The sequence below is a fragment of the Oncorhynchus nerka genome, linkage group LG9a (genome assembly GCF_034236695.1).
Source record: "Oncorhynchus nerka isolate Pitt River linkage group LG9a, Oner_Uvic_2.0, whole genome shotgun sequence".
Classification (NCBI taxonomy): Eukaryota; Metazoa; Chordata; class Actinopteri; order Salmoniformes; family Salmonidae; genus Oncorhynchus; species Oncorhynchus nerka.
The window spans coordinates 3,897,724-3,921,204 of record NC_088404.1 but is presented as its reverse complement, the minus strand read 5'-3'; the positions used below and the strand labels follow the sequence as shown (position 1 = coordinate 3,921,204).

The 23,481-nt window shown below is 40.2% G+C and overlaps 1 protein-coding gene across 4 annotated transcripts in view; it reads left to right on the top strand.

Annotated features, from left to right (window-relative positions):
* The window catches only part of pgghg (protein-glucosylgalactosylhydroxylysine glucosidase), a 71,055-nt gene that overhangs the window by 4,054 nt on the left and 43,520 nt on the right, over positions 1–23,481 (top strand). For all 4 annotated transcript variants that reach the window (XM_065022213.1, XM_065022212.1, XM_065022210.1 and 1 more), the window contains exons 3-6: positions 11,010–11,220; positions 14,906–15,087; positions 16,668–16,921; positions 17,122–17,241. In XM_065022213.1, the coding sequence (XP_064878285.1) occupies positions 11,010–11,220; positions 14,906–15,087; positions 16,668–16,921; positions 17,122–17,241 (767 nt within the window). The remainder of the gene's footprint in view (positions 1–11,009; positions 11,221–14,905; positions 15,088–16,667; positions 16,922–17,121; positions 17,242–23,481) is intronic.

Genomic DNA, 23,481 nt, shown 5'->3' with positions numbered 1-23,481 from the left:
CAGGGGTACGTTGGTACAGTCTAGATACACACACAGGTGCGTTGGTACAGTCTAGATACACACAGGTATGTTGGTACAGTCTAGACACACACGGGTACGTTGGTACAGTCTAGACACACACGGGTACGTTGGTACAGTCTAGACACACACAGGTACGTTGGTACAGTCTAGACACACACACAGGTATGTTGGTACAGTCTAGATACACACACGGCTACGTTGGTACAGTCTAGATACACACAGGTACGTTGGTACAGTCTAGATACACACACGGGTGCGTTGGTACAGTCTAGATACACACACAGGTACGTTGGTACAGTCTAGATACACACACAGGTGCGTTGGTACAGTCTAGATACACACACAGGTACGTTGGTACAGTCTAGATACACACACGGGTACATTGGTACAGTCTAGACACACAGGGGTACGTTGGTACAGTCTAGATACACACGGGTACGTTGGTACAGTCTAGATACACACACGGGTACGTTGGTACAGTCTAGATACACACACGGGTACGTTGGTACAGTCTAGATACACACACGGGTATGTTGGTACAGTCTAGACACACACGGGTACGTTGGTACAGTCTAGATACACACAGGTACGTTGGTACAGTCTAGACACACACAGGTACGTTGGTACAGTCTAGATACACACAGGTACATTGGTACAGTCTAGATACACACACGGGTACATTGGTACAGTCTAGATACACACACAGGTACGTTGGTACAGTCTAGATACACACACGGGTACGTTGGTACAGTCTAGATACACACACACACACACACACACAGGTACGTTGGTACAGTCTAGATACACACAGGTACGTTGGTACAGTCTAGATACACACAGGTACGTTGGTACAGTCTAGACACACACAGGTACGTTGGTACAGTCTAGATACACACACAGGTGCGTTGGTACAGTCTAGATACACACACAGGTACGTTGGTACAGTCTAGATACACACACACACACAGGTACGTTGGTACAGTCTAGATACACACACACACACAGGTACGTTGGTACAGTCTAGATACACACAGGTACGTTGGTACAGTCTAGATACACACACAGGTACGTTGGTACAGTCTAGATACACACACACACACACACAGGTATGTTGGTACAGTCTAGATACACACATAGGTACGTTGGTACAGTCTAGATACACACACAGGTACGTTGGTACAGTCTAGATACACACACAGGTACGTTGGTACAGTCTAGATACACACACACACATAGGTACGTTGGTACAGTCTAGATACACACACGGGTACGTTGGTACAGTCTAGATACACACACGGGTACGTTGGTACAGTCTAGATACACACACACACACAGGTACGTTGGTACAGTCTAGATACACACGGGTACGTTGGTACATTCTAGATACACACACACACACAGGTACGTTGGTACAGTCTAGATACACACGGGTACGTTGGTACATTCTAGATACACACAGGGGTACGTTGGTACAGTCTAGATACACACAGGTATGTTGGTACAGTCTAGACACACACAGGTACGTTGGTACAGTCTAGACACACACAGGTACGTTGGTACAGTCTAGACACACACAGGTACGTTGGTACAGTCTAGACACACACACAGGTACGTTGGTACAGTCTAGATACACACACAGGTACGTTGGTACAGTCTAGATACACACACACAGACAGGTACGTTGGTACAGTCTAGATACACACACAGGTGCGTTGGTACAGTCTAGATACACACACAGGTACGTTGGTACAGTCTAGATACACACACAGGTACGTTGGTACAGTCTAGATACACACACGGGTAAGTTGGTACAGTCTAGATACACACACGGGTACGTTGGTACAGTCTAGATACACACACGGGTACGTTGGTACAGTCTAGATACACACACGGGTACGTTGGTACAGTCTAGATACACACAGGTACGTTGGTACAGTCTAGATACACACACAGGTACGTTGGTACAGTCTAGATACACACACAGGTACGTTGGTACAGTCTAGATACACACACAGGTACGTTGGTACAGTCTAGATACACACACAGGTACGTTGGTACAGTCTAGATACACACAGGTACGTTGGTACAGTCTAGATACACACACAGGTACGTTGGTACAGTCTAGATACACACACAGGTACGTTGGTACAGTCTAGATACACACACAGGTACGTTGGTACAGTCTAGATACACACACAGGTACGTTGGTACAGTCTAGATACACACACACACAGGTACGTTGGTACAGTCTAGATACACACACAGGTATGTTGGTACAGTCTAGATACACACAGGTACGTTGGTACAGTCTAGATACACACACAGTGCGTGGTACAGTCTAGATACACACACACAGGTACGTTGGTACAGTCTAGATACACACAGGGTTGGTACACAGTTTGGTACAGTCTAGATACACACACAGGTGCGTTGGTACAGTCTAGATACACACACAGGTGCGTTGGTACAGTCTAGATACACACACAGGTACGTTGGTACAGTCTAGATACACACACAGGTACGTTGGTACAGTCTAGATACACACACACACACAGGTACGTTGGTACAGTCTAGATACACACACAGGTGCGTTGGTACAGTCTAGATACACACACAGGTACGTTGGTACAGTCTAGATACACACACAGGTATGTTGGTACAGTCTAGATACACACACGGGTACGTTGGTACAGTCTAGACACACAGGGGTACGTTGGTACAGTCTAGATACACGTTGGTACAGTCTAGATACACACACAGGTACGTTGGTACAGTCTAGATACACACAGGCACGGGTACGTTGGTACAGTCTAGATACACACAGGTACACAGTCTAGATACACACAGGTATGTTGGTACAGTCTAGATACACACACAGGTACGTTGGTACAGTCTAGATACACACAGGTACGTTGGTACAGTCTAGATACACACACAGGTATGTTGGTACAGTCTAGACACACACAGGTACGTTGGTACAGTCTAGATACACGCACAGGTACGTTGGTACAGTCTAGATACACACACAGGTACGTTGGTACAGTCTAGATACACACAGGTACATTGGTACAGTCTAGATACACACACAGGTACGTTGGTACAGTCTAGATACACACACGGGTACGTTGGTACAGTCTAGATAAACACACACACACAGGTACGTTGGTACAGTCTAGATACACACAGGTATGTTGGTACAGTCTAGATACACACAGGTACGTTGGTACAGTCTAGATACACACACAGGTGCGTTGGTACAGTCTAGATACACACACAGGTACATTGGTACAGTCTAGATACACACACACACAGGTACGTTGGTACAGTCTAGACACACAGGGGTACGTTGGTACAGTCTAGATACACACACAGGTACGTTGGTACAGTCTAGATACACACACACACACACACAGGTACGTTGGTACAGTCTAGACACACAGGGGTATGTTGGTACAGTCTAGATACACACGGGTACGTTGGTACAGTCTAGATACACACACAGGTACGTTGGTACAGTCTAGATACACACACGGGTACGTTGGTACAGTCTAGATACACACACACACACAGGTACGTTGGTACAGTCTAGATACACACACACACAGGTACGTTGGTACAGTCTAGATACACACACAGGTGCGTTGGTACATTCTAGATACACACACACACACACAGGTACGTTGGTACAGTCTAGATACACACACAGGTACGTTGGTTACAGTCTAGATACACACAGGGGTACGTTGGTACAGTCTAGATACACACAGGTATGTTGGTACAGTCTAGATACACACAGGTATGTTGGTACAGTCTAGACACACACAGTCTAGACACACAGGTACGTTGGTACAGTCTAGACACACACACACAGGGTACGTTGGTACAGTCTAGATACACACACAGGTACAGTCTAGATACACACACACAGTTTGGTACAGTCTAGATACACACACAGGTACGTTGGTACAGTCTAGATACACACAGGGCACGTTGGTACAGTCTAGATACACACACAGGTACGTTGGTACAGTCTAGATGCACACACAGGTGCGTTGGTACAGTCTAGATACACACACAGGTACAGGGTACAGTCTAGATACACACACAGGTACGTTGGTACAGTCTAGATACACACACGGGTACGTTGGTACAGTCTAGATACACACAGGTACGTTGGTACAGTCTAGATACACACAGGTACGTTGGTACAGTCTAGATACACACACAGGTACGTTGGTACAGTCTAGATACACACACAGGTACGTTGGTACAGTCTAGATACACACACACACACACAGTCTAGACACACACAGGTACGTTGGTACAGTCTAGATACACACAGGTATGTTGGTACAGTCTAGATACACACAGGTACGTTGGTACAGTCTAGATACACACACAGGTACGTTGGTACAGTCTAGATACACACACACAGGTACGTTGGTACAGTCTAGATAAACACACACACACAGGTACGTTGGTACAGTCTAGATACACACAGGTACGTTGGTACAGTCTAGATACACACAGGTACGTTGGTACAGTCTAGATACACACACAGGTGCGTTGGTACAGTCTAGATACACACACACACACACACACACACACAGGTACGTTGGTACAGTCTAGATACACACAGGTACGTTGGTACAGTCTAGATACACACACGGGTACGTTGGTACAGTCTAGATACACACACAGGTGCGTTGGTACAGTCTAGATACACACACAGGTGCGTTGGTACAGTCTAGATACACACACAGGTACGTTGGTACAGTCTAGATACACACACAGGTACGTTGGTACAGTCTAGATACACACACACACACACAGGTACGTTGGTACAGTCTAGATACACACAGGTACGTTGGTACAGTCTAGATACACACAGGTACGTTGGTACAGTCTAGATACACACACAGGTACGTTGGTACAGTCTAGATACACACACGGGTACGTTGGTACAGTCTAGACACACAGGGGTACGTTGGTACAGTCTAGATACACACGGGTAAGTTGGTACAGTCTAGATACACACGGGTACGTTGGTACAGTCTAGATACACACACGGGTACGTTGGTACAGTCTAGATACACACAGGTACGTTGGTACAGTCTAGATACACACACAGGTATGTTGGTACAGTCTAGACACACACACAGGTACGTTGGTACAGTCTAGATACACACAGGTACGTTGGTACAGTCTAGATACACACACAGGTACGTTGGTACAGTCTAGACACACACAGGTACGTTGGTACAGTCTAGATACACGCAGGTACGTTGGTACAGTCTAGATACACACACAGGTACGTTGGTACAGTCTAGATACACACACACACAGGTACGTTGGTACAGTCTAGATACACACACAGGTGCGTTGGTACAGTCTAGATACACACACAGGTGCGTTGGTACAGTCTAGATACACACACAGGTACATTGGTACAGTCTAGATACACACACACACAGGTACGTTGGTACAGTCTAGACACACAGGGGTACGTTGGTACAGTCTAGATACACACACAGGTACGTTGGTACAGTCTAGATACACACACACACAGTCTAGGATACACACAGGTACGTCTAGACACACAGGGCATTGGTACAGTCTAGATACACACACAGGTATGTTGGTACAGTCTAGACACACACAGGTACGTTGGTACAGTCTAGATACACACAGGTACGTTGGTACAGTCTAGATACACACACGGGTATGTTGGTACAGTCTAGACACACACAGGTACGTTGGTACAGTCTAGATACACACAGGTACGTTGGTACAGTCTAGATACACACACAGGTACGTTGGTACAGTCTAGATACACACAGGTACATTGGTACAGTCTAGATACACACACACACACACACAGGTACGTTGATACAGTCTAGATACACACAGGTATGTTGGTACAGTCTAGACACACACAGGTACGTTGGTACAGTCTAGACACACACACACACACACAGGTACGTTGGTACAGTCTAGACACACACACACACACAGGTACGTTGGTACAGTCTAGATACACACACAGGTGCGTTGGTACAGTCTAGATACACACACAGGTGCGTTGGTACAGTCTAGATACACACAGGTACGTTGGTACAGTCTAGACCACATATGTCAGAGTCAAGTTGGTACAGTCTAGATACACACAGGTGATCTTGATACAGTCTAGAACACCCGCAGTGCGTTGGTACAGTCTAGATACACGCACCAGGTACGTTTTCCCACAATGCAAAGGTGACGCACAGCAGTAGGTTGGTTCATTCAATATTTATTGGCACACAGTCGTTGGCATCACAGTCTAGATACCCATCAAAAATGGCAAAACGTTGGATACTGAGAACTAGGGTTTCAAACAAGGTGGGAGTTGGAGTATATGTTCTAGATAGCTGGAAAACCTGTGTGTCTTCTGTGTGGAGAAAGTCTAGATACTGAAAGAGTATAATCTGAGTACATTCTAGATACACACAAAAACAAGAATATGGACATGGAACAAAGGCTACAAACAGAGGAATTAAGTTTTATTTTGGCAGAAGAGATCTAGATAGCCCGGCACATTTACGGAGGGGGATTTCATCAAAAACTGCATGATTAAAGTTTGTACAGTCTGCCCAGAAAAAGGCAACTCTTTTAAATGTGAGTCTGAGTCTAGAAACACCATTGCCGAGGTAGTTGACAGTCTAGATCAATCTAAAAGAGCAGCTTGTGAAAAGTCTAGATTTTATTGCATATTCCTTGGTACAGTCTATGAGAGCACCGACATTTCACATTGCCCAGTTGTCAATTTTCATCCGCGTAGTTGGTACAGTCTAGATGACAGAGGAGTTGGTACAGTCTATGCATGGCACAACTACGGGGCATGATTTGTATGAAGAGGTGTCAAGATGTGTAAATGAGATGGAGCGTTGGGAAAACTCTGGGTACAACCGACAGGCACCTGCGTTGGTGGACACAGGAGCGGACTGGTGCGAAGATACGGAAAAGATGCAAGAGGAAAACGCGACAGGTGAGCTGGTACAGCTTATCATTGTATCATACACCAGGAAGCGTTGGTAAAGCCTTGAAAATGGAGCATGTAATGAGCATCATCACGGTACAGTTAACTTATCAGAGCCAAAGGTTTGAATCACCGCCAGTTCAAGGCATTTCTGACGGAGTTAGAAACGGAGCATGGTGATTTGCCTTATCACACAGAGGTGCGTTGGTAAGCCAGGGAAAGGTGCTTCAAAGATGTTTCACACAGGAGATTTGTCTGTTCTGGACAGTCTAGAAAGACACAACACAACTCCGAGACGAAATGTTTCTGTGTGAAATGGCTTTTCTGTGTGACATTACGAGTCATCTGAATGCAATAAACTTGCAGCTGCAGGGTCGGGATCGTGTCATCTCTGATATGTACAGTACAGTGAAGATTTAAAACCAAACTGACTCTGTGGGAGACGTCTAGATGCGGAAAGAAAATTTGAGCACTTTCCAGCTGCCAGACCATGAAAGAGAAGCTCTCTACCAGTGCGTTCCCGAGCACACAGTTGGCTGATAAAATAGGTATGCTTGCCGCTGACTTTCGGACGCCGAGTTGCTGACTTTGAAGCACAAAAAAGCAGGTTGGAACTGCTTGGTAACCCATTTGCTGTTGACGAAAGCTCACCACCAAACCTCAAATGGAGTTGATTGACCTCAGTCTATGATGCACTGAGGGCAAAATATGCGGCAGTTGGTGCTGCAGTCGCCCGATACTCCCACACAATGCCCCAGCTGTTCCAGGCTGCTCAAACGTCTATGTTTGGCAGCACATACCTGTGTGAACAACTGTTTTCTTTGATGAACCTGAACAAAACATCACACAGAAGTCGACTTACTGCTGAACACACTCACTCAATTCTGAGGATTTCTTCAGCTCAGAGCCTTACCCGAACATTGATGAACTTGTGGAAAGATGGGACACCACCAAGTATCACCCTCAACCTCAAACAAGTGAACATTACTGTGCAATCACATATTTAGAGTTTTTACTCAGTTCAAGTTTAAAAGTTAAAATTTAATATTTGTTTTCACTGCATGTTACTTCTCCTTAAACAAAGTGTTGTTTTTGATTAATAGATTTTTGCACTTTATTTTTTTGTATTTCAATCCAATTATATTTTAAAAATATTTCAGTTGAGTGGATGATAGAAAATTGCTATTATTGTTTTTCTTTGAAGTAAATTTAGCCCACTTTTGCTAAAATAGAAAATATAGTCTACTGATGGTGCCTTGAATACAGGTTTCTTTCATTTAATGTTCATGTTATGGGGATATTTATATAAAGGAAATTTGTCTTTTGTGTCTGTTGAAAATTAAAGATTACTGACAGAGCCATAAGAAAATATTGCTTTATTTATCTGATCATATTGTAATATATTTGTTAGGTTTTCAGTAGGTTCAATTAGGTTCACTAGACTATATGCGTCATTTAAAAATTTTTCAATGAACATTCGAACAGTCCGGCCCTCGTCTTGTAGCTGATTTTTTTATTTGGCCCTCCGTCCATTTGACTTTGACACCCCTGGTCTAGACACACACAGGTACGTTGGTACAGTCTAGATACACACAGGGGTCGTTGGTACAGTCTAGACACACACACAGGTATGTACGTTGGTACAGTCTAGACACACACACATGTATGTACGTTGGTACAGTCTGGACACACACACAGGTATGTACGTTGGTACAGTCTGGACACACACACAGGTATGTACGTTGGTACAGTCTAGACACACACACAGGTATGTACGTTGGTACAGTCTAGACACACACACATGTGGTTCACTGCAGATCAAGAACAGATGATTAGGTCCGTGTATTCTACATGTAAAGGGCTGAATACCATGTGCTGACACATTCATCATCACTTTATTTTTAACCTTTATTTAACTAGGCAAGTCAGTTAAGAACAAATTGTTATTTACAATGACGGCCTATGAACAGTGGGTTAACTGGTCTAGGAACAGTGGGTTAACTGGTCTAGGTAACGGTCTAGGAACAGTGGGTTAACTGGTCTAGGAACAGTGGGTTAACTGGTCTAGGAACAGTGGGTTAACTGGTCTAGGAACAGTGGGGTTAACTGGTCTAGGAACAGTGGGTTAACTGGTCTAGGAACAGTGGGGTTAACTGGTCTAGGAACAGTGGGTTAACTGGTCTAGGAACAGTGGGTTAACTGGTCTAGGAACAGTGGGTTAACTGGTCTAGGAACAGTGGGTTAACTGGTCTAGGAACAGTGGGTTAACTGGTCTAGGAACAGTGGGTTAACTGGTCTAGGAACAGTGGGTTAACTGGTCAGGAACAGTGGGTTAACTGATCTAGGAACAGTGGGTTAACTGGTCTAGGAACAGTGGGTTAACTGGTCTAGGAACAGTGGGTTAACTGGTCTAGGAACAGTGGGTTAACTGGTCTAGGAACAGTGGGTTAACTGGTCTAGGAACAGGGGTTAACTGGTCTAGGAACAGTGGGTTAACTGGTCTAGGAACAGTGGGTTAACTGGTCTAGGAACAGTGGGTTAACTGGTCTAGGAACAGTGGGTTAACTGGTCTAGGAACAGTGGGTTAACTGGTCTAGGAACAGTGGGTTAACTGGTCTAGGAACAGTGGGTTAACTGGTCTAGGAACAGTGGGTTAACTGGTCTAGGAACAGTGGGTTAACTGGTCTAGGAACAGTGGGTTAACTGGTCTAGGAACAGTGGGTTAACTGGTCTAGGAACAGTGGGTTAACTGGTCTAGGAACAGTGGGTTAACTGGTCTAGGAACAATGGGTTAACTGGTCTAGGAACAGTGGGTTAACTGGCCTAGGAACAGTGGGTTAACTGGTCTAGGAACAGTGGGTTAACTGGTCTAGGAACAGTGGGTTAACTGGTCTAGGAACAGTGGGTTAACTGGTCTAGGAACAGTGGGTTAACTGGTCTAGGAACAGTGGGTTAACTGGTCTAGGAACAGTGGGTTAACTGGTCTAGGAACAGTGGGTTAACTGGTCAGGAACAGTGGGTTAACTGGTCTAGGAACAGTGGGTTAACTGGTCTAGGAACAGTGGGTGGTCTAGGAACTGGTCTAGGAACAGTGGGTTAACTGGTCTAGGAACAGTGGGTTAACTGGTCTAGGAACAGTGGGTTAACTGGCCTAGGAACAGTGGGTTAACTGGCCTAGGAACAGTGGGTTAACTGGTCTAGGAACAGTGGGTTAACTGGTGGTCTAGGAACAGTGGGTTAACTGGTCTAGGGAACAGTGGGTTAACTGGTCTAGGAACAGTGGGTTAACTGGTCTAGGAACAGTGGGTTAACTGGTCTAGGAACAGTGGGTTAACTGGTCTAGGAACAGTGGGTTATCTGGTCTAGGAATAGTGGGTTAACTGGTCTAGGAACAGTGGGTTAACTGGTCTAGGAACAGTGGGTTAACTGGTCTAGGAACAGTGGGTTAACTGGTCTAGGAACAGTGGGTTAACTGGTCTAGGAACAGTGGGGTTAACTGGTCTAGGAACAGTGGGGTTAACTGGTCTAGGAACAGTGGGGTTAACTGGTCTAGGAACAGTGGGTTAACTGGTCTAGGAACAGTGGGTTAACTGGTCTAGGAACAGTGGGTTAACTGGTCTAGGAACAATGGGTTAACTGGTCTAGGAACAGTGGGTTAACTGGTCTAGGAACAGTGGGTTAACTGGTCTAGGAACAATGGGTTAATATTCTTATTCATTCCTTTACACTTGTGTGTATCAGGTAGTTGTTGTGGAATTGTTAGATTACTTGTTAGATATTACTGCATGGTCGGAACTAGAAGCACAAGCATTTCGCTACACCCACATTGACATCTGCTAACCATGTGTATGTGACAAATAACACTTGATTTGATTTGAGGTAGCCTCGTTTGAATTACATTGTTTCCAAGCTTTACAGTTGTATCACTGCATTTGTGTCTGTCCTGTCTCTGTCTCTGTCCTCTCCTCTCCAGGTATATTCACCCACTCTCTGAGGACAGTTAGTGTTATTGCCTCCCAGTCTCTCTACACCCATCGACACCATCCCAACCTCTTGGTCATGGAGGTCCTGCTGATTCGTCAGGGCACCTCCCGGGAGCCAATCACAATCAAGCTGGACAGTAGGTTCACGCCTCAAAGCGATGACATAGTGTTCCATTCCGAACCGGACTACAAAGGAGCCAGGTGAGAATAAATGGAGAACTAGGAAGGAAGGGAGAACTAGGAAGGAAGGGAGAAGTAGGAAGGAAGGGAGAAGTAGGAAGGAAGGGAGAAGTAGGAAGGAAGGGAGAAGTAGGAAGGAAGGGAGAAGTAGGAAGGAAGGGAGAAGTAGGAAGGAAGGGAGAAGTAGGAAGGAAGGGAGAACTTGGAAGGAAGGGAGAAGTAGGAAGGAAGCTAGATGGACAGAAACAGAAAGATTCAATGGCCTTCTTGTTTGTAGCAGCAGTGAGCTGTAGTTGCTTTCCCATTGCGTTTATACAGCCTTTCTCCATGTTGTTTTTCACTTGGTAATATGATAGGTGTGTCAGTTGTACTGTTTCCATAGATCAAAAGACTGAAACACCAGGTCCTTTATTCATATCTACTCATTATAATCTAACAAGCCAAACTGATCCTAGATCATCATTCCTGCCTCTTAGACTTGATCATCCTGTGTTTTATGAACACATTTTTATTTTATTTATATTAAATATTATATATATATATATATAAATAAATAAATATAATAATAATAATAAATAAATAATATATATATATATATATATATATATATATAAATGCAACCATTTCAGCTCATATAAGGCAATCAGTCAAATACATTCGTTAGGCCCTAATCTATGGATTTCACATGACTGGGAGTACAGATATGCATCTGTTGTTCAGATCCCTTAATAAAACAGTAGGGGCGTGGATCAGAAAACCAGTCAGTATCTGGTGGGACCACCATTTGCCTCATGCAGCGTGACACATCTCCTTCACATAGAGTTGATCAGGCTGTTGATTGTGGCCTGTGGAATGTTGTCCCACCCCTCTTCAACGGCTGTGTGAAGTTGCTGGATATTGGCGGGAACTGGAACACCCTGTCGTACAAGTCGATCCAGAGCATTCCAAACATGCTCAATGGGTGACATGTCTGGGGAGTATGCAGGCCATAGAAGAACTGGGACCTTTTCAGCTTCCAGGAATTGTGTCCAGACCCTTGCGACATGGGGCCGTGCATTATCATGCTAAAACATGAGGTGATGGCAGCAGGTGAATGGCACGACAATGGGCCTCAGGATCTCGTCACGGTATGTCTCTGCATTCAAATTGCCATCGAATGCATTTGTTTTCCTTTTCCGTAACTTATGCCTTCCCATACCATAACCTCACCGCCACCATGGGGCACTCTGTTCACAATGTTGATATCAGCAAACCGCCTGCCCACATGATGCCATACACAACGTCTGCCATCTGCCCGGTACAGTTGAAACCGGGATTCATCCGTGAAGAGCACACTTCTCCAGCGAGGCCAGTGGTGGCCATCGAAGGTGAGCATTTACCTACTGAAGTCAGTTACGATGCTGAACTGCAGTCAAGTCAAGACCCTGGTGAGGACGAAGAGCACACAGATGAGCTTCCCCGAGATGGTTTCTGACCATTTGTGCAGAAATTATTTGGTTGTCCAAACCCACAGTTTCATCAGCTGTCCTGGTGGCTGATCTCAGACAATCCCGCAGGTGAAGAAGCCAGATGTGGAGGTCCGATTTGGTTGAGGTTGGAGTGATTGTGGAGGCCAGGTCATCTGATAAAGCACTCCATCACTCTCCTTCTTGGTCAAATAGCTCTTACACAGCCTGGAGGTGTGTTGGGTCATTGTCCTGTTGAAAAACAAATGATAGTGGGACTAAGCCCAAACCAGATGGGATGGTGTATCGCTGCAGAATGCTGTGGTAGCCATGCTGGTTAAGTGTGACTTGAATTCTAAATACATCACTGACAGTGTCACCAGCAAAGCACCATCACACCTCCTCCTCCATGCTTCACGGTGGGAACTACCTATGCGGAGATCATCCCTTCACCCACACTGGGACACGGCGGTTGGAACCAAAAATCTCCAATTTGGACTCCAGAACAAAGGACACATTTCCACCAGTCCATTGCTTGTGTCCAGATGTCCATTGCTCATGTTTCTTGGCCCAAGCAAGTCTCTTCTTCTTATTGGTGTCCTTTAATAGTGGTTTCTCTTTGCAGCAATTTGATCATGAAGGCCTGATTCACTCAGTCTCCTCTGAACAGTTGATGTTGAGATGTGTCTGTTACTTGAACTGAGTGAAACATTTATTTGGGCTGCAATTTCTGAGGCTGGTAACTCTAATGAACTTATCCTCTGCAGCAGAGGTAACTCTGGGGTCTTCCTTTCCTGTCCTCATGAGAGCCAGTTTCATCATAGCGTTTGATGGTTTCTGCGTCTGCACTTGAAGAAACTTTCAAAGTTCCTGAAATGTTCAGTATTGACTGACCTTCGTGTCTTAAAGTAATGATGGACTGTCGTTTCTCTTTGCCTATTTGAGCTGTTCTTGACATAATATGGACTTGGTCTTTTACCAAATAGGGCTATCTTCTGTATATAGGGCTATCTTCTGTATATAGGGCTATCTTCTGTATATAGGGCTATCTTCTGTATATAGGGCTATCAGCAGTTTGGCCAGTCTGGGGCTTCTGGCTCATACGATGGTTCCTGGAGAGCCGACCAGCAGTGGACAAATCCTCTCCAGACTTGCAGAGCCACTGGGGATGCTCAACACCCTTTAGGCCTCTCTTGCCAGGCTGGGCAGAGATGCAGAGTTGTATATTTTTTTCTTCTATAGTTAGGCCTAAAGGTTGTTGGCAAAATAACCCATTCAAAATGGAAAGCTCCTTGAAAGATGGAATATGCCAGGTCTATTGGGCCAAAATGAATCATGGCCTATTGCACAGATCACATAGAAAGGAAACTTTTAACAGATTGGATTTGTTTGTTTGTACATTTGTTTATAAATACTTTGCTACAATGATAATAATGATGATATAGATGATGATGATGATAATGATGATATAGATGATAATGATGATATAGATAATGATGATATAGATGATGATGATAATAATGATGTTAATGCTGATATAGATGATGATGATAATGCTGATATAGATGATAATGCTGATATAGATGATGATGATATAGATGATGATGATGATATAGATTATGATGATATAGATGATGATGATGATATAGATGATGATGATAATGCTGATATAGATGATGATGATATTGATGATAATGATGATGATGATATAGATGATGATAATTATGACAATGATGATATAGCTGATAATGATGATGCTGATATAGATGATAATGCTGATATAGATGATGATGATATATGATAATGATGATGATGATATAGATGATGACGATATAGATGATAATGATGTAATAATGATGATGATAATTATGATATAGATGATGATAATTATGACAATGCTGATATAGCCGATGATGATAATGCTGATATATATGATAATGGTGTAATAACGACGATAATGATGTAATAATGATGACAATGATAATGCTGATATAGATGATGATATAGATGATAATGATGTAATAATGATGATAATGAACCTCTCAGCCAATAACAGCTAGTTTTCAGTTTTCCCCCTCCCCACTCAGACCACTCCCAGACAGTCTTAAGCAAAATTCTTGCTTGAGAAATTGCTCTTTGCTGACAAGATATTTTTGTTTCTTTTTTGATCATTTTAAATGAAAACTGCTGCAATTAACCTTTTTAAATACAAAAGTCCCCAGCATTCAGCTCAGCTCACAATCACCCTTTTCCTTCCCTAGTTACATCCAGGGCCAGACCACCACGGCTGAGGTCTCTGGTGGCGTCTGTCCCAGCGTCCACATCATCTGGACCCCCATCACCCCTTCCCTTACCCTGCTGCCCGACCAGGCCCAGTCCCGCTGGGGGTTCGTGGTGGCGGTGGCGGGCAGTCAGGACAGCGTACAGGCTCACTACGACACAGGTAAAGAAAGGGAGTGAGCTCAACTATCCTCCTGCGTCACATAATGATGAAAACTAACTTGATGAAGTTGCAGCTGAGGTCTCCGCTGCGGTACATCTAGTGGGACATGTCGGACTGAGGCTCGTTATGACGAGGTGTGGCTTTACTCCGTAATTAGAGGACACGACCAGAACATAATAAGAACACGACCAGCCGCGTCTCAAGTTTTTAACGTCAGTTTAACTCGGCCATTATAGTAGTGATATAGGTGTAGTAGTGATGTAGGTGTAGTAGTGATAGTAGTGATATAGGTATAGTAGTGATATAAATGTAGTAGTGATATAGGTGTAGTAGTGATGTAGGTGTAGTAGTGATATAGGTGTAGTAGTGATATAGGTGTAGTAGTGATGTAGGTGTAGTAGTGATGTAGGTGTAGTAGTGTAGTAGTGATATAGGTGTAGTAGTGATATAGGTGTAGTAGTGATATAGGTGTAGTAGTGATATAGGTGTAGTAGTGATATAGGTGTAGTGATGTAGGTGTAGTAGTGATGTAGGTGTAGTAGTGATATAGGTGAAGTAGTGATATAGGTGAAGTAGTGATATAGGTGAAGTAGTGATATAGGTGTAGTAGTGATATAGGTGTAGTAGTGTAGTAGTGATATAGGTGTAGTAGTGATATAGATGTAGTAGTGATATAGGTGTAGTAGTGATATAGGTGTAGTAGTGATATAGGTGTATGATATAGGTGTAGTAGTGATAGGTGTAGGTGATAGTAGTGAGTAGTGATATAGGTGTAGTAGTGATATAGGTGTAGTGTGATGTAGGTGTAGTAGTGATATAGGTGTAGTAGTGATATAGGTGTAGTAGTGATATAGTAGGTGTAGTAGTGATATAGGTGTAGTAGTGATATAGGTGATATAGGTGTAGTAGTGATATAGGTGTAGTAGTGATATAGGTGTAGTAGTGATATAGGTGTAGTAGTGTAGTAGTGATATAGGTGTAGTAGTGATATAGGTGTAGTAGTGATATAGGTGTAGTAGTGTAGTAGTGATATAGGTGTAGTAGTGATATAGGTGTAGTAGTGATATAGGTGTAGTAGTGATATAGGTGTAGTAGTGATATAGGTGTAGTAGTGATATAGGTGTAGTAGTGATATAGGTGTAGTAGTGTAGTAGTGATATAGGTGTAGTAGTGATATAGGTGTAGTAGTGATAGTGAGGTGTAGTAGTGTAGTAGTGATATAGGTGTAGTAGTGATATAGGTGTAGTAGTGATATAGGTGTAGTAGTGTAGTAGTGATATAGGTGTAGTAGTGATATAGGTGTAGTAGTGTAGTAGTGATATAGGTGTAGTAGTGTAGTAGTGATATAGGTGTAGTAGTGTAGTAGTGATATAGGTGTAGTAGTGTAGTAGTGATATAGGTGTAGTAGTGATATAGGTGTAGTAGTGATATAGGTGTTAGCACAGTGGGTACATCATTAGATGTTTTATTTGGTTTTATCATCCAGGACCACATTGGACACAAGTGTTTTAATGAATACTTCTAAGTGGGGAAAATAAAAATGAAACTTGTCATGGCAACGAGCGTAAACATGTTAACAGCTCTGGAGCTGATGGCCAATGGGAACCTTCGTCCCTCGCACCTCCGGGCGTGGGAGGAGCTGTGGGCGGGCAGCACCCTGGAGCTGACTGGTCCAGACGACCTGAGCAGGGCTCTGATTGGCTGCATGTTCTACCTGCTCAGTGCCTTCCCTTCGTTGCACGAGGCGCCCGGTCATTTCGGCGGCGTCAGTCCTGGAGGACTGTCTAACGGGGGCTCAGGGCAAGACTACTGGGGACACGTGTTCTGGGACCAGGTGAGGGCAATGTTCTGTTTATTTCATGATGTATCTAATGAAGGGAAAGGTGGTTAGTTGACCCATCAGGTGTACTGGATTACAACACATAAGTGGAACTGGCTGTATTCAAGGAGAGGGTTAGGCTAACCTCTACCTACTGGAACCATGTGTCTTTTAGTGTGACTGAAATGTCCCTCGCTCTCTGTCTCCCTGTATAGGACACGTGGATGTACCCCAGTATTGGTCTCTTCTACCCTCAGTTAGCACGGGCCGTGCTTGAGTACCGGGTGAGGACAGTAGATGGCGCTAAGGACAATGCTGAGAAGCAAGGCTACAAGGTACAGGCTTCTCTCTCTCTGCGTGTTCACACACTCCCCTATTCACAGTCAGGCCTCACGGCCTCATCTTCTGGCTGCAACTTTTATATTTGGTGTCATATTGTGTGATTTTTTTAAATTTTTAGGTACAGTATAGTGACTATAGGATTTCAGCTTCACGTAGAAACCTGTATCTTGGTCATACTGTGTGTTGTTGAGTGTCGTGTGAACACATACCTTTACAGTTCCTTACAGGAAGTACTCCACATTTTGGTTCTTGTTACTTCCTGAATTCAAAATGGATGAAATAGATTTGTCTTTTTCACCTATCTACACACAGTATTGATACTCCATCCCAAGGTGTAATTAATAACGTCACCATGTTGCTTAAAGAGATATTCAATGTCTGATTTTTTTTTTTTTTTTTTTGTATTACCCATCTACCAATCGGTGCCCTTCTTTGCGAGGCATTGGAAAACCTCCCTGGTCTTTGTGGTTGAATCTGTGTTTGAAACTCACTGCTCGACTGAGGGACCTTACAGATAATTGTCTGTGTGGGGTACAGAGATGAGGGACCGTACAGTATGTGTGGGGTACAGAGATGAGGGACCTTACAGTATGTGTGGGGTACAGAGATGAGGGACCTTACAGTATGTGTGGGGTACAGAGATGAAGGACCTTACAGTATGTGTGGGGTACAGAGATGAGGGACCTTACAGTATGTGTGGGGTACAGAGATGAAGGACCTTACAGTATGTGTGGGGTACAGAGATGAGGGACCTTACAGATAATTGTCTGTGTGGGGTACAGAGATGAGGGACCTGACAGATAATTGTCTGTGTGGGGTACAGAGATGAGGGACCTGACAGATAATTGTATGTGTGGGGTACAGAGATGAGGGACCTTACAGATAATTGTATGTGTGGGGTACAGAGATGAGGGACCTGACAGATAATTGTATGTGTGGGGTACAGAGATGAGGGACCTGACAGATAATTGTATGTGTGGGGTACAGAGATGAGGTAGTCATTCAAAAATCATGTTAAACACTATTATTGAACACAGAGTGAGTCCATGACACTTATTATGTGACTTGTTAAGCACATATGTACTCCTGAATTTATTTAGGCTTTGCCAATACAAACGGGTTGAATACTTATTGACTCTTGGCATTTTTATTAATTTGTAAAGATTATGGGGTATTGTGTGTAGACCAGTGACACAACATCTACATTTAATCCATTTTAAATTCAAGCTGTAAACAACAACAACAACAACAACAACAACGACGTGGAAAAAGTCAAGAGGTTGTGAATAGTTTCTGAAGACACTGTTAGTGGTCCCACAGGATCAGGCATCACACACTAAAAATGTATTCCCTCGCTGTACTTATAGGTGTGATGTGTAGTTTAGTGTTTGTAGTGTGTAGTGTTGTGTGTGTAGTTTAGTGTTTGTAGTGTGTAGTGTTGTGTGTGTAGTTTAGTGTTTGTAGTGTGTAGTGTGTGTAGTTTAGTGTTTGTAGTGTGTAGTGTTGTGTGTGTAGTTTAGTGTTTGTAGTGTGTAGTGGTGTGTTTGTAGTGTGTAGTGTTGTGTGTGTAGTTTAGTGTTTATAGTGTGTGGTGGTGTGTAGTGTATGTTTATAGTGTTGTGTTTGTAGTGTGTGTAGTGTTGTGTTTGTAGTGTGTAGTGTTGTGTTTGTAGTGTGTAGTGTTGTGTTTGTAGTGTGTAGTGTTGTGTTTGTAGTGTATTATAGTGTTGTGTTATAGTTTAGTGTATTATAGTGTAGTGTATTATAGTGTAGTGTATTATAGTGTAGTGTATTATAGTGTAGTGTATTATAGTGTAGTGTATTATAGTGTATTATATTATAGTGTATTATAGTGTAGTGTATTATAGTGTAGTGTATTATAGTGTATTATATTATAGTGTAGTGTATTATAGTGTAGTGTATTATAGTGTAGTGTATTATAGTGTATTATAGTGTAGTGTATTATAGTGTATTATAGTGTAGTGTATTATAGTGTAGTGTATTATAGTGTAGTGTATTATAGTGTAGTGTATTGTAGTGTAGTGTATTATAGTGTAGTGTATTATAGTGTAGTGTATTATAGTGTAGTGTATTATAGTGTATTATATTATAGTGTAGTGTATTATAGTGTAGTGTATTATAGTGTAGTGTATTATAGTGTATTATAGTGTAGTGTATTATAGTGTATTATAGTGTAGTGTATTATAGTGTAGTGTATTATAGTGTAGTGTATTATAGTGTAGTGTATTGTAGTGTAGTGTATTATAGTGTATTATAGTGTAGTGTATTATAGTGTAGTGTATTATAGTGTAGTGTATTATAGTGTATTATAGTGTAGTGTATTATAGTGTATTATAGTGTAGTGTATTATAGTGTAGTGTATTATAGTGTAGTGTATTATAGTGTAGTGTATTATAGTGTAGTGTATTATAGTGTAGTGTATTGTAGTGTAGTGTATTATAGTGTATTATAGTGTAGTGTATTATAGTGTAGTGTATTATAGTGTAGTGTATTATAGTGTATTGTAGTGTAGTGTATTATAGTGTATTATAGTGTAGTGTATTATAGTGTAGTGTATTATAGTGTAGTGTATTATAGTGTAGTGTATTATAGTGTAGTGTATTATAGTGTATTATAGTGTAGTGTATTATAGTGTAGTGTATTATAGTGTAGTGTATTATAGTGTATTATAGTGTGTAGTGTATTAGTGTAGTGTATTATAGTGTATGTATTATAGTGTAGTGTATTATAGTGTAGTGTATTATAGTGTAGTGTATTATAGTGTATTATGTAGTGTATTATAGTGTAGTGTATTATAGTGTAGTGTATTATAGTGTAGTGTATTATAGTGTAGTGTATTATAGTGTAGTGTATTATAGTGTAGTGTATTGTAGTGTAGTGTATTATAGTGTATGTGTAGTGTATGTATTGTAGTGTAGTGTATTATAGTGTAGTGTATTATAGTGTAGTGTATTATAGTGTATTATTATAGTGTAGTGTATTATAGTGTAGTGTATTATAGTGTAGTGTATTATAGTGTAGTGTATTATAGTGTAGTGTAGTGTATTATAGTGTAGTGTATTGTAGTGTATTATAGTGTAGTGTATTATAGTGTAGTGTATTATAGTGTAGTGTATTATAGTGTAGTGTATTATAGTGTAGTGTATTATAGTGTATTATAGTGTAGTGTATTATAGTGTAGTGTATTATAGTGTATTGTAGTGTATTATAGTGTAGTGTATTATAGTGTAGTGTATTATAGTGTAGTGTATTGTAGTGTAGTGTATTATAGTGTAGTGTATTATAGTGTATTATAGTGTAGTGTATTATAGTGTAGTGTATTATAGTGTAGTGTATTAGTAGTGTATTATAGTGTAGTGTATTATAGTGTAGTGTATTATAGTGTAGTGTATTGTATTATAGTGTAGTGTATTATAGTGTAGTGTATTATAGTGTAGTGTATTATAGTGTAGTGTATTATAGTGTAGTGTATTATAGTGTAGTGTATTATAGTGTGTATTATAGTGTAGTGTATTATAGTGTAGTGTATTATAGTGTAGTGTATTATAGTGTAGTGTATTATAGTGTAGTGTATTATAGTGTAGTGTATTATAGTGTAGTGTATTAGTGTATTATAGTGTAGTGTATTATAGTGTAGTGTATTATAGTGTAGTGTATTATAGTGTATTATAGTGTAGTGTATTATAGTGTAGTGTATTATAGTGTAGTGTATTATAGTGTAGTGTATTATAGTGTAGTGTATTATAGTGTAGTGTATTATAGTGTAGTGTATTATAGTGTAGTGTATTATAGTGTATTATAGTGTATGTATTATAGTGTAGTGTATTATAGTGTAGTGTATTATAGTGTAGTGTATTATAGTGTAGTGTATTATAGTGTAGTGTATTATAGTGTAGTGTATTATAGTGTAGTGTATTGTAGTGTAGTGTATTAGTGTAGTGTATTATAGTGTATTTATAGTGTAGTGTATTATAGTGTAGTGTATTATAGTGTAGTGTATTGTAGTGTAGTGTATTATAGTAGTGTATTATAGTGTATTATAGTGTAGTGTATTATAGTGTATTATAGTGTAGTGTATTATAGTGTAGTGTATTATAGTGTAGTGTATTATAGTGTAGTGTATTATAGTGTAGTGTATTATAGTGTAGTGTATTATAGTGTAGTGTATTATAGTGTAGTGTATATAGTGTAGTGTATTATAGTGTATTATATTATAGTGTAGTGTATTATAGTGTAGTGTATTATAGTGTAGTGTATTATAGTGTAGTGTATTATAGTGTATTATAGTGTAGTGTATTATAGTGTATGTATTATAGTGTAGTGTATTATAGTGTAGTGTATTAGTGTAGTGTATTATAGTGTATTATTAGTGTAGTGTATTATAGTGTAGTGTATTATAGTGTAGTGTATTATAGTGTATTATAGTGTAGTGTATTATAGTGTAGTGTATTATAGTGTAGTGTATTATAGTGTAGTGTATTATAGTGTAGTGTATTATAGTGTATTATAGTGTATAGTGTATTATAGTGTAGTGTATTATAGTGTAGTGTATTAGTGTAGTGTATTATAGTGTAGTGTATTATAGTGTATTATTAGTGTAGTGTATTATAGTGTATTAGTGTAGTGTATTATAGTGTAGTGTATTATAGTGTAGTGTATTATAGTGTAGTGTATTATAGTAGTGTATTATAGTGTAGTGTATTATAGTGTAGTGTATTATAGTGTAGTGTATTATAGTGTATTATAGTGTAGTGTATTATAGTGTAGTGTATTATAGTGTAGTGTATTATAGTGTAGTGTATTATAGTGTAGTGTATTATAGTGTAGTGTATTATATTATAGTGTAGTGTATTATAGTGTAGTGTATTATAGTGTAGTGTATTATAGTGTAGTGTATTATAGTGTAGTGTATTGTAGTGTATTATAGTGTAGTGTATTATAGTGTAGTGTATTATAGTGTAGTGTATTATAGTGTAGTGTATTATGTGTATTAGTGTAGTGTATTATAGTGTATTGTATTGTAGTGTATTATAGTGTAGTGTATTATAGTGTAGTGTATTATAGTGTAGTGTATTATAGTGTAGTGTAGTGTAGTGTATTATAGTGTAGTGTATTATAGTGTAGTGTATTATAGTGTAGTGTATTATAGTGTAGTGTATTATAGTGTAGTGTATTATAGTGTAGTGTATTATAGTGTAGTGTATTATAGTGTAGTGTATTATAGTGTATGTATATAGTGTAGTGTATTATAGTGTAGTGTATTATAGTGTATATTATAGTGTAGTGTATTATAGTGTGTATTATAGTGTAGTGTATTATAGTGTAGTGTATTATAGTGTATTATAGTGTAGTGTATTATAGTGTAGTGTATTATAGTGTATTATATGTATTATAGTGTAGTGTATTATAGTGTAGTGTATTATAGTGTAGTTATTATAGTGTATTATAGTGTATTATAGTGTAGTGTATTATAGTGTAGTGTATTATAGTGTAGTGTATTTATAGTGTAGTGTATTATAGTGTAGTGTATTATAGTGTAGTGTATTATAGTGTATTATAGTGTAGTGTATTATATAGTGTAGTGTATTATAGTGTAGTGTATTATAGTGTAGTGTATTATAGTGTAGTGTATTATAGTGTAGTGTATTATAGTGTAGTGTATTATAGTGTAGTGTATTATAGTGTATTGTATTATAGTGTAGTGTATTATAGTGTAGTGTATTATAGTGTAGTGTATTATAGTGTAGTGTATTATAGTGTAGTGTATTATAGTGTAGTGTATTATAGTGTAGTGTATTATAGTGTAGTGTATTATAGTGTAGTGTATTATAGTGTAGTGTATTATAGTGTAGTGTATTATAGTGTAGTGTATTATAGTGTAGTGTATTATAGTGTAGTGTATTATAGTGTAGTGTATTATAGTGTAGTGTATTATATTATAGTGTAGTGTATTATAGTGTAGTGTATTATAGTGTAGTGTATTATAGTGTATTATATTATAGTGTAGTGTATTATAGTGTAGTGTATTATAGTGTAGTGTATTATAGTGTAGTGTATTATAGTGTAGTGTATTATAGTGTAGTGTATTATAGTGTATTATAGTGTAGTGTATTATAGTGTATTATAGTGTAGTGTATTATAGTGTAGTGTATTATAGTGTAGTATAGTGTATTATAGTGTATTATAGTGTGTATTATAGTGTAGTGTATTAT